The 14,708-nt window shown below is 45.1% G+C and overlaps 1 protein-coding gene across 1 annotated transcript; it reads left to right on the forward strand.

Moving 5' to 3' along the window:
- Positions 1 to 4,434: 4,434 nt before the first annotated feature.
- Positions 4,435 to 6,546, forward strand: LOC307174503 (E3 SUMO-protein ligase KIAA1586-like; the record flags this gene model as incomplete). Its single annotated transcript, XM_079898370.1, has 1 exon — positions 4,435 to 6,546. The coding sequence occupies one exon, from the start codon at positions 4,435 to 4,437 to the stop codon at positions 6,544 to 6,546; it is 2,112 nt and encodes a 703-aa protein (XP_079754496.1).
- Between the last annotated feature and the right edge of the window lie 8,162 nt (positions 6,547 to 14,708).

Here is a 14,708-nt window from a genome sequence, read left to right on the forward strand (position 1 = left end):
GACTTTGTCTCTCTCTGTTTCTTTCTTAATTTTGCTTCCTAGACGTTGGGTTGCTGAAAGACGGAGAGTTGACGGGATTAGGGAGAATTTCAGGCTGAACCAACTATTGCTATTTGGACAAAGTGAATTATGGGAGTTGTTGTTTGCTTAAGACCATTTGCTCTTCTTTTTAGGGGGGGTGTGTGACGAGTCTCCGTTGTTCCTGCTCTGGTCAATTGGTGCGTCTAGCTGGGAGACTCATCAGGATAACGATGTACACCTGTGCAGGGCCATCAGGAGAATGATGTTCACCTGTATATAAGCTTAGGCTTTGAGAATGTTGAGTGTGCTTCGGGGAGCTCCAGTGCTGAGAGACGTTGTGAGACTTGTTTTTTCTTGTTTGTTTTGTGTTTGGTTTGATTATGTTTTCTTTTGTATTTACTTTGAGCTTGGTTCTGTCTGACACTTTAACATCGTTTGTCAGACAGGAATTGTTACTTACTTTGTAATTGATTTCCCGTTTGACCTATTTTCTTACTTATGTTAATAAAAACTTGCAACCTTACCAACCTTTATTAAGTCCTCCACTTATTTGTCACGGCTTTGAGCCGGTCGTGACATCGGTTACTAACGTAACCTCTGTTCTCTCTAGAAGAGGGAACGAGTACTGCGTATCTTGCTGTGCCTGCAACACGCTCTGGTTCGCTTTGGCGATGGAAAAACTAGGGAAATCAGCCTACCGAGCTATATTTATAGACCCAGGCCACGCCCGTTTCAGCGGGACGTGACGCAGTCACGGGGGCCTCTCTTGATAGGCTGCTGCAGTTGCCGCAGGGCAGCCAATAGGCACGCGAGCCGTCTTGCCTATGCCTGCATGCTGCCGCAACGCGTTTTGCATTATTTCAAAATTAAGGATAATTTTTGGCTTCAATATCTCGCGGAAATGAGATTTCCTTCTAGAGAGAACAGAGGTTACGTTAGTAACTGAGTTTTGGCCGCGGGGAGGGGCATTTTTACTGAGTGATAAATATAAGCAGCATGGCAAAACGGTTAAGCTCATTGTCTCCAAATCATGACCAGAGAAGGATTAATATTACGTCTGCTGTTTAAAACAAATAAAGAACCAATAGAGGAGAATAGTTATGCGCGAACAGTGGGAAACTCTGTATATTTGTGCAGTGTGCGCATGTCAAAAAATCTATTCCGATTTGAAACTTGTGACATATAAACATGCACATTAACCCGATTACTTTATTTATCGTTCATGTAAACACCGTGTTCGGATTCATCAATCGTATTGATTTCATTCCGATTGAACCAAAAGGTGTACATGTAAGTTAAAGCTACTGCTGTTCTGCCTCTGGATATAGTCCAATCAGTGTCAAGTCACGTTCTGTGGATTACCGCCTCTTTTTGGGCGATTTCCCATAGACTTCCATTCAAAGAATAATTTTTTTCGAACTCCAGGCACTGCAATGCACTCTCTATGGGTTCCGGGAGGCCTCGCACTAAAGTGCTTTCGTCATCATATGTAACCTTCACTTGTGCAGCGGTTGGTGGAAACAAATATACCTCTATTAATAATCTTTAAGCTGAAGTGACATCCAGTAATTTCCTCAGTGCATAACTTACATTCCACGGACATATTCTCCATCTGTAAATGTTAGAAAGTCAAGAAAATATTTCCATTTTGCTGTCATGAGTTGACGAGCCTTCTGCAGGCTAAACTTCCGTGAACGAGCGCCGCCTTGTGCATGACGGAACAGATGGAGCGCAATAGAATAGGAGTGCAATAATTCAGTCTAAAATATATATTAACACTAAATTATAAATATATTTTGCTAAAATATTTGTTGTTGAATATTTGTTGTTGTTGGTGAACATAAATGTGCTAAAGAATTTCAAACCTAGTGTATTTTTATGATATCAGTTTTGTTTTTATTTATTTTCATTTTCATTTTAAGAAATTTAACTACTTCTTTAAAAAGCATTATTTTGTTTTTAGATTGTAATGTTGCAATGTTAGAATGTAATGTGATTTGACCCCTTTTGTGGATAGACTGCAAGGTAGATAGACTGCAAGGTTACATTCACTATGTTTGTTTTTATAGCCATCAATATTGTTTGTAGGACAATATTGATCAGGATATGAAATAAAACATTTTTTAATTAATTTAATTCAAATAGAAAAAAAAAGTACATACTGAGATTATACCATACATTGCCATTTAGGCCAAAAACTCAGATTTCTTTAAATGCTGAATTTTCCATTTTTAGCAGTAGGCTAATGATACATTATTATCACCGTTAAATGGTTATTTAACAAGTAGCCTACATTCATTCCTGCATTAATAATTCAGTTTGTTTGCACCAACAAACTGTCGTTCTGCACTGCTACTAAGAGAAACAATGTGAAGTTGGCAGTTTAGTCACTGGTTTGATTTACTGACAAAAAACAATTTTGAGACAAAAACATCTGACTGTAGGCCTACATGAATTATTACATATCAGAAATCACTAGACACTGGTGATTTTGGTTAGACATGTACACTTAAGCCGTACATATCAAATGATCTGTAACAAAGCAATAGTGACACAGTAAAAACGTCCTGGGTTACGTATGTAACCCTAGTTCCCCAAAGAGAATGGACGCTGCGTGTAATAGCAGTGGGAACGCCTCCAGCGTAGTGCGTCTGAAGCATGAATGAAATCAGTCAATGGCGAGACGGAACGTAGTAGGCGGGTGACGTCATCGACCAGGAAACTATAAAGCACCCCTGAATCACAAGCGAAACAGCTTCTGATGTTACTGAAGCAAGCGATCCAAGGGGATGCCGGGAGCATGGCAGGACACGCAGCGTCCGTCCAGAGAGAGGATTAGCTCCCATGAAAGCAGTAAAATCATACACCTGTGGGGGTCTCTAAAAATTATCAGCACCGTTATTTTAATTTACAAATAAAGCACTTTTTCCTTCAGACTACTGTAGTGTGACTTAAAAGATAGGACATGATGCCAAACACATGGATCTCATGGGATCTCGGATCGCCATCACACTACATCCTTCGCTTTCTGCCAGGACTTTAACTGACTTTTCTCAACTCACAGAAGTGACGTCAACGTCCGATCTAGCAGTAGCATAACCCATCAGGCAAGTGTTATTTTAACATAGGCGTAATTTGCGGGTGGGACATGTCCTCACTTTTTGCTAAGGTCGATATTGTCCCCACCAGTTTTGAAACATCTCGCGGCAGCACTAATATACCAATACAAATAATCTCCAGTTAACAAGCAGGGCATTCATTTAATTCGTTTGTTAAATAAGAGGCGATCTAGCGCTGAAATGTGTTGTTTTTTTAAATAAAGTGATCAAATTGCTCGTTGCCGCTGCGATAAAGCCTGTTTTATACTTCTGCGTCGGACCTACGCCGAAGCCTCTACGCTGTAGGCAACGCGTTGGTTTTCCTTTATACTTCTGCGTCGTTGTCCGAGTTGACGCGCAATTACACTTGCAGAGGGAGCATGTGAAACCCGAGGGAGGGGTTCTAGCAGACCAATCACAGCGCTTGTGTCCGCGTAGAGTTGACGGGTTGTTACATTTTTGGAGAGGTGCACGTCAGGGTACGCCGAAGGGTACGCGCGCTACACACAGTCTACGGCGTAGCTACGGCGTTAGTTCGACGCAGAAGTATAAAACAGGCTTCATGTGTTGTGTTCTCTTGTGGCTCGCGCAGTCTTTACTCGGACGCGCGCTTCAATGCGGAGAGACTCGTGTCCCTGCCCCCTGCCCTGCCTGATATACAACCACTGATAAACATAATCGGTTTTGATGAGAAAAAAAAAAAACTATGGCCAACGAGTGCGGATTAGAACTCAGAACCTCATAAATGCACACTTAAAACATTTGTTATTTAAACCTCATTAAATAACAAATTAAACCAAATGTAGCCTACTGTTTAAATTGAATTGTGTTGGTAACACTTTTTTATTAAACATTTGTATTTATTTACATCAGTAAGCTACTATAGGCACATATCGTGACGTGACTGCAGCATGGTTGTGTATGAACTTTACCACCAAGCCACTAGGGGGCACAGGAGCACACTATCATTTTTTTTTAACTGGTAAACATTTGTTTCATGGCTAAAATAAAAAGAGTGCTACCAACATCAGGTACAACTTTGGCAAAATTCGGGTTTATTTCAAAAAAAAAAAAAAAATCATCATCAGAGGACAGTCTAAATCAGGTGTCACCAACCCTGCTCCTGGAGGGCTACAGTCCTGCAGATTTCAGCTCCAACCCCAATCAAACACACCTGGACCAGCTAATCAAGCTGTTCAGGGTTGCTTGATAATTACAGGCAGGTGTGTTGGAACAGGGTTGGACCTAAAGTCTGCAGGACAGTAGCCCTCCAGGAGCAGGGTTGGTGACACCTGGTCTAAATCAACCTGCTAGCATGGTGCATAGCACTGGGACTGAAGACGACTCTGCCGCTGTTACCACCACTAGTTCTGCTGCTGCCGGTGCTGAATGTGGGACAGAGATGAATGTTACCTCAGAAAAGGAGGATGAAAAAGCCGGGTCTGACACTATGGACAAAACTGAGCAACTGCCAAATAAATGGGGACTAAATCAGTGGAGGTCATGGAAGGAAAGAAACCCCTGGCTGGTTACAGGGGAGGGTGGACTTGGATGCATCATCTGCAAGGAAGCTAAGACTCTCTTACTTTCAGAGAAGAAAATTGGCGTGCATTTGTCGGATGCCTGGATCAATGGGACAGTGAGTAGCCCTGTGCAGAAGCAGTTGCGCAAAAAAATCGACATACACCGTGACAGTTTTGCCCATAAACGAGCTGCTGAAATAGCAGATCTCAAACAAAAAGAAATACTTCCAAGCAATGTTGTCAAACTAAGTTCGGCTATGTTTGAGGAGACAGCCAGTTCATTCAGGGCTGCCTATACTGTTGCTAAAGAAAGGTTACCTTTCTCAAAATTCAGTCCCATAATGAAAGTTAATGAGCTAAATGGTGCAACAGTGGGCCCTGCTCACCGATCTGATCACCCGTGTGCCAACATGGTTGAGCACATTGCAGAACAGATGAAAAAGAAAATAATTTCTAATGTGAAAGCACTTGATTCCCGTATTAGCGTTACACTTGATGAAAGCACAATTCATGGCCGTGCTTACATGATCATTTATGTGAGATTTGATGTTACTGGGAAGGGAGACCTGGACAATTTGTTTTTTGACATTGTTGAGTTGGACCAGGGTACAGATGCGGAATCTCTGTATAACACACTGAAAAACAGTCTTCAGGTGGCTGGGATGGATGCGGCGTTTCTTCGGAAAAATTTAATAAGGATAGCCACAGACGGTGCTGCTGTCCTAACCGGGAAACAGACAGAACTCATAGAAAGACTGAAACAGGATTTTCCTCGACTTCAGGCAGTACATTGCCTTGCACATCGTGTAGAATTAGCTGTGAATGACTCATTGAAGGTGGTTGCAGGGTGCAATCATTTAGAATGTTTCCTCTCCAAGCTCTATGCGATTTACCATCAGTCCACAAAAAATGCAAGGGAGTTGGAGCAAGCAGCTTCAGAGCTAAACATGCAGATTCTGAAAATCGGGAAAGTCTTTACAATAAGATGGGTGGCAAGCAGTTTCAACACTGTTAAAGCTGTGCTCAAGGATTTTCCTGTGTTGGCACATCACTTTCGATCAGCTAGTGACGATGGGTCACGTTCTGGTGTGGAGAGGGCCAAATACACTGGTTTGCTAAAGCATCTTTCATCCACCGGGTTTGTCGAGGATTTAGCTACAATGAAAGACGTGTTGCGTGAGCTGCAAGGACTCTCCCTTAAATTGCAGAGACGGGACACTTCTCTGGTTGATGCAAGCCGTTTCATTCACCAAACAATTGAGGTGCTCTCTGCCATGAAAGACCGATGGGGGAAAACTGAAATTAAAGTCAAAACGGCCATAACCAGGGGACAACTCAAAGGGGTTGTTCTCACCGAAGCGCAGCCCAAAATAAAAAAGACCCAGTTTTACCAGGCAATCGTTGACAATCTCACCAAGCGTCTCCCCGACAGTGACCTAGTGACGATGTTGAAGCCAATGGATCAACACTTTTGGCCCAAAGAGAGAGCAGAACTAGTTCTCTTTGGAGAGCATGAGGTTGCGACATTTGCAAAACTTCTCGGAGAGTCCGCTACTGAAGCAGTCAGTGAGTTCAGAGACTGGAAATTGGAAAGAGATCAGGGAAATACATTAAAAAGACTTATTGTGGCAAGCAACACCGTTCTCCCGACCTCTGCAGAGTGCGAGAGAGGATTTTCTGCATGCAATGACACAGACTGTCAGACCAGAAACAAACTGCGTGCCAGGAGCCTTTCTGCATTGTTGTTTGTGGACATAAATGGGCCACCCCTCGACAGATTTGATCCTGCTCCATTCATCCAATCGTGGATAAAGACAGGACATCGGACGTCAGCATCATGGGTCCCAGGACCACAACCACAGCCTGCTGAAATCAGACCACTTTGGTCCATTTTCTCTGCATAATGGTAGGCTAATTAATGGCTTTTACTGTTTAACTGGCCATTGCGTAATTTGAATATATATTTAATTTAAATATAGGCCTAAGGGGAAAAAGATTAGTCTAGGGGAAGATGTTCTAAAATTTATTTTGTATGATCCTGCCCTGTTCTTGACAGTATGTGTGTGTTAAGTGTGGAATTATCCTCCTTTCTGAATTTTCACATTATTTCACCAAGCATGGGCGTGTTTTTGGTCATGTTATACCTCGGTTGCTGCTTGTTGTAAAGTAAAAGTGAATTAAATACCAAAGGATATCACTTTGAAGAGTCCATTCATGAGGACAACAAAGTCCATTAGTAGCAACAGGGTGATAAGGTGGTTTATTATTGTCGTTTCTCTACTCCTGTATTAATAAACGTTGAACTCAAAAGAATGAAGTGCAGTGTTAAGCAATTTATTTATTAATAAATGCACGCACAATTATCCGTGAACTGGATAAATGTTGATAAATGTTTTACGCACAAATGCCTTTCAACTTGTGCAAAATTCAGAATTAAATGAATGAGCAGCAATTTGTACACATAGAGAGTCTGTAGGCCTACGTGTTGTAGCCATTAAATAAGCGTATTTAGTTTCATATTTGTTAAAATATTTTATTTTTTTTCCATCTATGTTGAATATGAAAAGTGAACAGCAGGAGTAAGATAGGATGCGCAATGTATCGGGAGACATAGAGTGGCCATGATTTTGACCATCATTAAGTTTTGTTTGTAGAAAGCCTTTTTTTAAAGTGAATTTCATTTTGTATAAATTGTATCTTAATTTTTATAAAAAAAAAATGTAATCAACCAATTGCCGCATCACAAACATCCTGAAGAGAAACTCCAAAGGCCAAAGGTGAAGGATGACCGGCCGACTCATAAGCAAGTGAGATGGCCTCGACCACCCACTTGCTCATCCTTTGCTTAGATGCAGGGCACCCCTTGTTGGGCGACCCAAAACAAACAAACAACTGTTCAGACTTCCTCCACAGGGCAGCTCTGTGGACATAAGCATCTAGAGCCCTAACTGGGCAGAGCAAATTAAGTTTCTCCTGGTCCGACGTCAGAAACGGAGGAGGACAAAAAGCCTGCAGTATGACAGGTCTAGCTACAGTAGTTGGAACTTTTGGAACATAACCTGGCCCAGGATAGAGGAAGGTCTTAGCCATGCCAGGTGAGAATTCCAGGCACGAGGGAGCAACCGAAAGTGCTTGAATGTCTCCAATCCTTTTGAGAGATGAAATAGCAAGCAGGAAAATAGTTTTGAGAGTAAGGAACTTCTCGGAAACCTCTTCAAGGGGCTGGAAAGGAGCTAGGGAGAGACCCTCTAGGACGATGGCCAAGTCCCATGATGGCACCCTCGTGCGTACTGCTGGCCTCAGCCTCAAAGTGCCACGAAGGAAGCGAGATATAAGTGGGTGTCTCCCAAGAGAAACTCCACTCAAAGGGGCGTGGTAAGCAGCTAAGGCCGCCACGTACACCTTCAGTGTGGAGTGGGATAACCCCGTGGAGAGACGGGCCTGCAGGAACTCCAGCACTGTACCAACCGGGCAGTTAACTGGGACCTGTTGGCGCTCTCCACACCAAGAGGTAAAAAGTTTCCACCTCGTGGCATATGACTTCCTTGCAGTGGGAGCTGGATTGGAGAATGGTCTCAACGACCTCAGTGGCCAAGCCCACAGTCTCCATAGCTCTGGGCGGGGGTGAAGGATCGACCCACTCGCCTGAGACAGTAGGCCCCTCCTGATCGGAATCTCCAGGGGAGAGCCGTCGAGGAGGGACACAAGGTCCGAAAACCATACTTGGGCCGGCCAGAACGGGGCTATCAGGAGTAGGCTGACTCCTTCTCGGCGAACCCTTTCCAGAACTCCTGGGAGCAGAGCGATCGGGGGAAAAGCATACAGGCATGACCTCGGCCACCCCTGTACCATAGCGTCCAACCCCAGCGGGGCTGGATGGCTGAGAGAGAACCACAGAGGACAGTGTGATGTCTCTCGGGAAGCAAATAGGTCTACCTCGGCATGACCGAAATGTTCCCAAAGGAGCTCCACCACCTCGGGGTGAAGTCTCCATTCCCCAGGCCTCGGCCCCTGCCTCGACAGGATGTCTGCCCCCCGATTCAAATACCCCGGGAGATAAATCGCTCTCAAAGACAGAAGTTTCCCCTGGGACCATAGAAGGATCTGACGAGCTAGCTTGAACAATGGGCGCGACCGCAGACCCCCCTGATGGTTTATGTAAGAGACCACCGATGTGTTGTCTGAGCGGACAAGCACATGGTGGCCCCTCAGGTCTGGGAGGAAGTGTTTCAGAGCCCGAAACACCGCCAACATTTCTAGACAGTTTATGTGCCACGAGAGATGATGGTCCTGCCACAGACCCTGAGCTGGGCGACCACTCATGATCGCCCCCCAGCCCGTGAGGTAGGCATCCGTCGTTAGCGTTAACAACGACAAGGGGCTCCCAGCACGGGACCTTGGGACAAGAACCGAGGATCTTTCCACATAACCAGGGCGTGAAGACACCGTCGTGAACTCATGATTGTGCGGAGCGGATTTCCCCTCGGGGAGAATCCCTTGGTTCTGAGCCACCACTGAAGCGGTCTCATGTGCAATAGGCCAAAAGGAATAACGTTGGACGCTGCTGCCATGAGACCTAACAGTCTCTGGAACTGTTTCACAGTGAGTAACTGGCCTAGCTTGATCTGATTTACTGCAGCGAGAATCGAAGCAATACGAGCAGGGGAAAGTTGTGCCTGCATCGTCGTCGAATCCCACACCACACCGAGAAAAGTGGATCTCTGTACTGGAGAAAGCACACTCTTCTTGGCGTTGAGCCTCAACCCCAATTTCTTGATGTGAGCGAGAACGACATCTCGATGCCGAACCGCCTGAGACTGCGATTGAGCTAAAATAAACCAATCGTCGATATAATTTAGAATGCGGATGCCCTGTAAGCGCAGAGGAGCTAGAGCCGCATCCATACATTTCGTGAACGTTCGGGGTGACAGTGCTAGGCCGAACGGAAGAACCCGATATTGGTACGCTTCGCCCCCGAAACCGAACCTCAGGAACTTCCGATGTTGAGGAAGAATAGACACATGGAAGTAGGCGTCTTTCAGATCTATCATGACGAACCAGTCCTCGGACCTGATTTGTGACACGATCTGTTTGAGAGTGAGCATCTTGAACTTGAGCTTCCCTACAGTGCAATTTAAAAGACGCAGATCTAAAATCGGACGCAACCCCCCGTCTTTCTTTGGAACAATGAAGTACCGGCTGTAATAACCTGACTCCCTGCTAGGTGGAGGAACCCGCTCTATAGCTCCTTTTTGCAGAAGAGTCATAACCTCCTGTTCCATCACCAGAGCCTGCTCGGGGCCCACCACAGTGGGAAGGACCCCTCTGAACCGAGGCGGACGAGACCTGAACTGTATAGCGTAACCTCTTTCGATCGTGTGCAGGACCCACTGAGACACATTGGGAAGATTTTTCCACTCCACTAGAAAATCTACTAAGGGTACCAGCCTCTCGAGGCTGGCCTCTGGTTGAATATTCTGAGTGACAAACACAGCGCCCTGTAACGGCGCACCGGCAGGGAACGACTGGTCTGAGCACTCCAGAGCCCTCCTCGGAGGGGGCGAGCGTCCCTCGGGAAAGCACTCGCTGTGCCCTGGCACGAGGGCAGGGTTGACAGAACGGACCCCTGAGGGTACCGATAGAGAAAGGTTACCGTATGATGAGGTGTACTCCGATCTCCCTCGGAGGGGGCCACCCTCAGAGTCCTGACATTTATGGCGTCAGGACTTCTTTTTAGACGCGGCCTTCTTAGCGATAATGACTGTCCTCAGATCTGCCCTATCGCGAGAAGGCCGCACCTGAGAGCGCCCCGTCTCGTCCCTCCAATTTCTCTGAGGGGGGGCACGAGACACGACACTCTGTTTTTGTTGCGCTCTTTTCAAGGAGCTACTCGACGGCTGGGGCTGCCCTTTACGTTCAGCAGCCCCGGGAATCTTGACCTTCAGGGGGATAAATTTTTGAAACGCCGCAGACTGCTTTTTCTCCTCCTGGAACCTCTCGATGACAGTATTAACTGCGTCACCGAAGAGGCCCGAAGGAGAAAGCGGAGCATCTAAAAGAAATGATTTTTCTTTCTCTTTCATTTGTGTCTGGTTCAACCATAAATGCCTCTCCGTGGCCACCAGGGCTGCCATAGACCGGCCAATAGATCTTGCCGTCTCCTTGGTGGCCCAGAGAGAAAGATCTGCTGTCTGACGAAGCTCTCTCACAGTGTCAGCAGAAATCTCACCCCCCTTACTAATGTCTTCCAACAGATCAGCTTGATATGCTTGCAAGATTGACATCGTATATAAACATGCTGCTGCCTGACCTGCCGCCGAGTATGCCTTCCCCACCAGCGCTGATGTATTTTTAAGAGATCTGGTGGGGAGAGCCGGTGCCTTAAATGACGATGCCGATTCGGGAGAGAGATAGCTCGAGAGCGTCTCCTCCACCCTCGGCATCGACACATAACCAAACGATTTCGCTCCCATAATATTTGCGTATGCATTAGATTGGTTGGTATAAATTCTAGATGAAGCTGGTCTAGCCCAGGACCTCGACACCTCAGTGTGAAGGTCCGGGAAGAACGGCAGACACCGGCGTGAAGGCTGAGCGCGAGATGGCAGAAATCTCTCATCTAATTTACTTTTCTGACGAGACTCCTGCCTATCTAATGGCCACTCGATGCTGAGCTTTTCAACAGCACGAGTTAAAACATCAAACAGCTCCTCTTCAGCTGGAGAATGAAGTGACGAGTCTTCAGTCTCCTCTGTCTCAACACTTTCAACATCTAGCTCCTCAGAACTGGATAGTCGAAATTCTTGCGCCTCACCCTGGGCAGAAGTAACCGCAGCGCATGCTTCTGCACCGGGGATAGAGGCGATGGACCTCGCCGGTGAAGGATGAGATAGGGCGGGGCCCGTCTCAATCCCCTCGATGAGATCCATTTGCGAACCCCACGACTGAAGCCGCCTCTCTGCCTCGGCAGAAGCGGGGCGCACGCAGCGAACCGCCCTCCTCAAAGAGCGATCGCCGGGAGCGCAGCGTCCATAGTGGAAGACGCTCGCAATGCTCACAATCAGCCCCCTCGTGAGCTGACTGGGTATGCTGCACTCCTAAACAAGCAACACATAGTTGGTGTGAATCCCTGCCTGTGATGTAACGAGTACAGGGGGGAACACACTTTCTATATTGCTGCTCGCTCGCCATGCTCGTGGTTTTTTTATATAATATATGAGATATATATATATATATATAGTGATAAACTCCTGCCTAGTAACAACTAGAGACAGACAAACACAATCGACAGATTTCACACACACAGAGCGCTGCTGAAGTAACAGAAGCTGTTTCGCTTGTGATTCAGGGGTGCTTTAGGGGTGCTTGTGTGCCGGGTCCCCGCTGTGATAACAGTAACTTTCTCAAATGTTTACAGAACAAGCGGGAACCCAGTGTTCCTGTATCATCTGTTCATTCACATGTTAGAAAGTCTAAGGCCTTTAAAAGCCGTACAGCAAACCCATCTAATCTGGTGCCTATCACACGACAAACTAAGATTGTGGACACAAAAAGCAAGACTGTTAAGTTAGCACTTTTAAACATCCGCTCACTTAAAAATAAATCACTTCTAGTCAATGACTTTATAAGCACATACAACCTGGACTTTATATTTCTAAATGAAACTTGGCTAGAAGACAGCTGCAGTGCAACAATCCTCAATGAAACATCTCCTCCGAACTTTACCTTTATGAGTGTCTCCAGAGCTGGAAGGAGAGGTGGGGGTGTAGCTGCTCTTTTTAAAGATGTCTATCAATGTAAGCAAATATCATTTGGTAATTACCCGTCTTTCGAATATCTGGGTATTGTGTTAAAAGGTGCTCCACGGATTTTACTTATCACTATTTACAGGCCTCCAAAATACTCTTCAGCCTTTGCTGAAGACTTTACAGAACTGTTATCAATAATTTCCTCAGAGTTTGACAGTTTCACTATTGCTGGAGATTTTAACATTCACATAGATAATGCAGAAAATAATATGGCAAAAGAAATCATTACTGTTTTAAAAACTTTTGATCTGATTCAACATGTACATGGGCCCACACACAATCGTGGACACACTCTAGATTTACTTATCAGTAAGGGTCTAAACATTTCATTGAATGATATTAAGGATGTCGCACTCTCTGATCATTACTGTATTTTCTTTGATTTATTGATCTCTCCTGCCATTGAAGTTAGATCTGTGTCTGTCAAGAAGAGATGCCTAAATGAGAACACTAGTGTACTATTTATGAAGGCCATATCCCTAAGACCGAGCATATCTGCTGACTCGGTTGATTCTCTCCTTGATTCTTTTAACTCGAAGGTTAAAAATGTAATTGATGATATTGCTCCTGTGAAAGTCAGGAAGAATGGTAAACAAAAAGCACCTTGGAGAAACTCAACAGCAGTGCAAATTATGAAAAGACAATGCAGAAAATCAGAGCGCATGTGGCGAAAGACAAAACTTGGAATCCACTATAACATCTATAGAGACACCATTCGTGCTTTCAATATGGAACTAGGCAAAGCTAGACAGACTTTCTTCTCCAATATCATAAACAGAAACCTAAATAATACTCGAAATCTCTTCGCTACTGTCGACAGACTAACAAATCCCCCAAGCCAGATTCCCAGTGAAATGCTCTCCGACAGCAAGTGTAGTGAGTTTGCTACCTTTTTCTCTGAGAAAATCAATAATATTAGAAAGGTGATCAGCACATCCTTGAGTTGCGCTGGGGTCAGTCAGATCAGACTACAACCTGAGAAAGTAGTTACTATGTCTGATTTTGAAGAAATTGATGGCAAAATTCTGAAAGAAACCGTTCAGCACCTTAAAACATCAACCTGCGCCCTTGACACACTTCCCACATCTTTTTTTAAAAGTGTGTTAGACTGTTTAGAAGCAGTTCTACCAGAAAGACTCGGGAGAGTTATTTCAATAAACCATACATTTATTGACAGCTCAGCAAGCTGATAAACTACAAAGTCATTTGGCGTAGGCCCCGTCCGTAGTGCATAATCCGAGAGTATCGGATCTGCGATTCCTGCCTAAAGATGAAGGCAGGGGCGCAGCCGACCCCCCCTGGGAGGTATGGACGGGACCATCCTGGTGGTGGTGGGGAGGATGGGGGTAATCGTCACTTCAGTATCTGCGAACTCAAACATGTGTAAGTACCGTGCTTTTATACAGTGAGCATAAGAATATGATTGGATAGAAGTGAAGGCAATAAGTGACGTAGTAATTGAGTCTTCCCAGCAGAACTTATGCTAAAGCTTTCATTTCTACCAGAAAGACTCGGGAGAGTTATTTCAATAAACCATACATTTATTGACAGCTCAGCAAGCTGATAAACTACAAAGTCATTTGGCGTAGGCCCCGTCCGTAGTGCATAATCCGAGAGTATCGGATCTGCGATTCCTGCCTAAAGATGAAGGCAGGGGCGCAGCCGACCCCCAAAAATAGGTGGAGTATGACTACACTGGGACGGGGCACGCCAACCCCCAAAAGATGGTAACTGAGTATACCCACCAGTCTAGAGTCCTGGGGTTCCTGAAAAATAGAGAAGGAAGAAACAAATGGTGAAGATACAAATTAGATGTGAAAATACAGCGTGCCTAAAGTTTAATAGGGGAGAAGGACAGATAATTCTAAAATAACTATGTTTTTATTTGTTAATTTAAAATTATTTTATTTTATTTATTTATATATTTATTTTTTTATTGCCAGTTCACTCCTAGGAAAACACAGAGACAAGGCCTCATTGGACCGGCAATGCCGCTTTTGGCTTGCATAGACAAGGCCACATTGGACCACACAGACAGCCGCCTTGGCAAAAATAATAAACAGGCCTCCTTGGACCACATATAGCAGCCACCTGGGGCTGAGCATAACACAGACTCTGGCCTCATTGGACCACATGGCCTTTATAGACCACAGAGACGAGGCTTTAATGAGCCACACGGCCACAATAGACCACAGAGACGAGGCTACTAAGCCACAACGGCCGCTAATGCCACAAAGAGACGAGGTAAGACTGGACAA

This window comes from Squalius cephalus, assembly GCF_949319135.1.
Source record: "Squalius cephalus genome assembly, chromosome: 17".
Lineage (NCBI taxonomy): Eukaryota > Metazoa > Chordata > Actinopteri > Cypriniformes > Leuciscidae > Squalius > Squalius cephalus.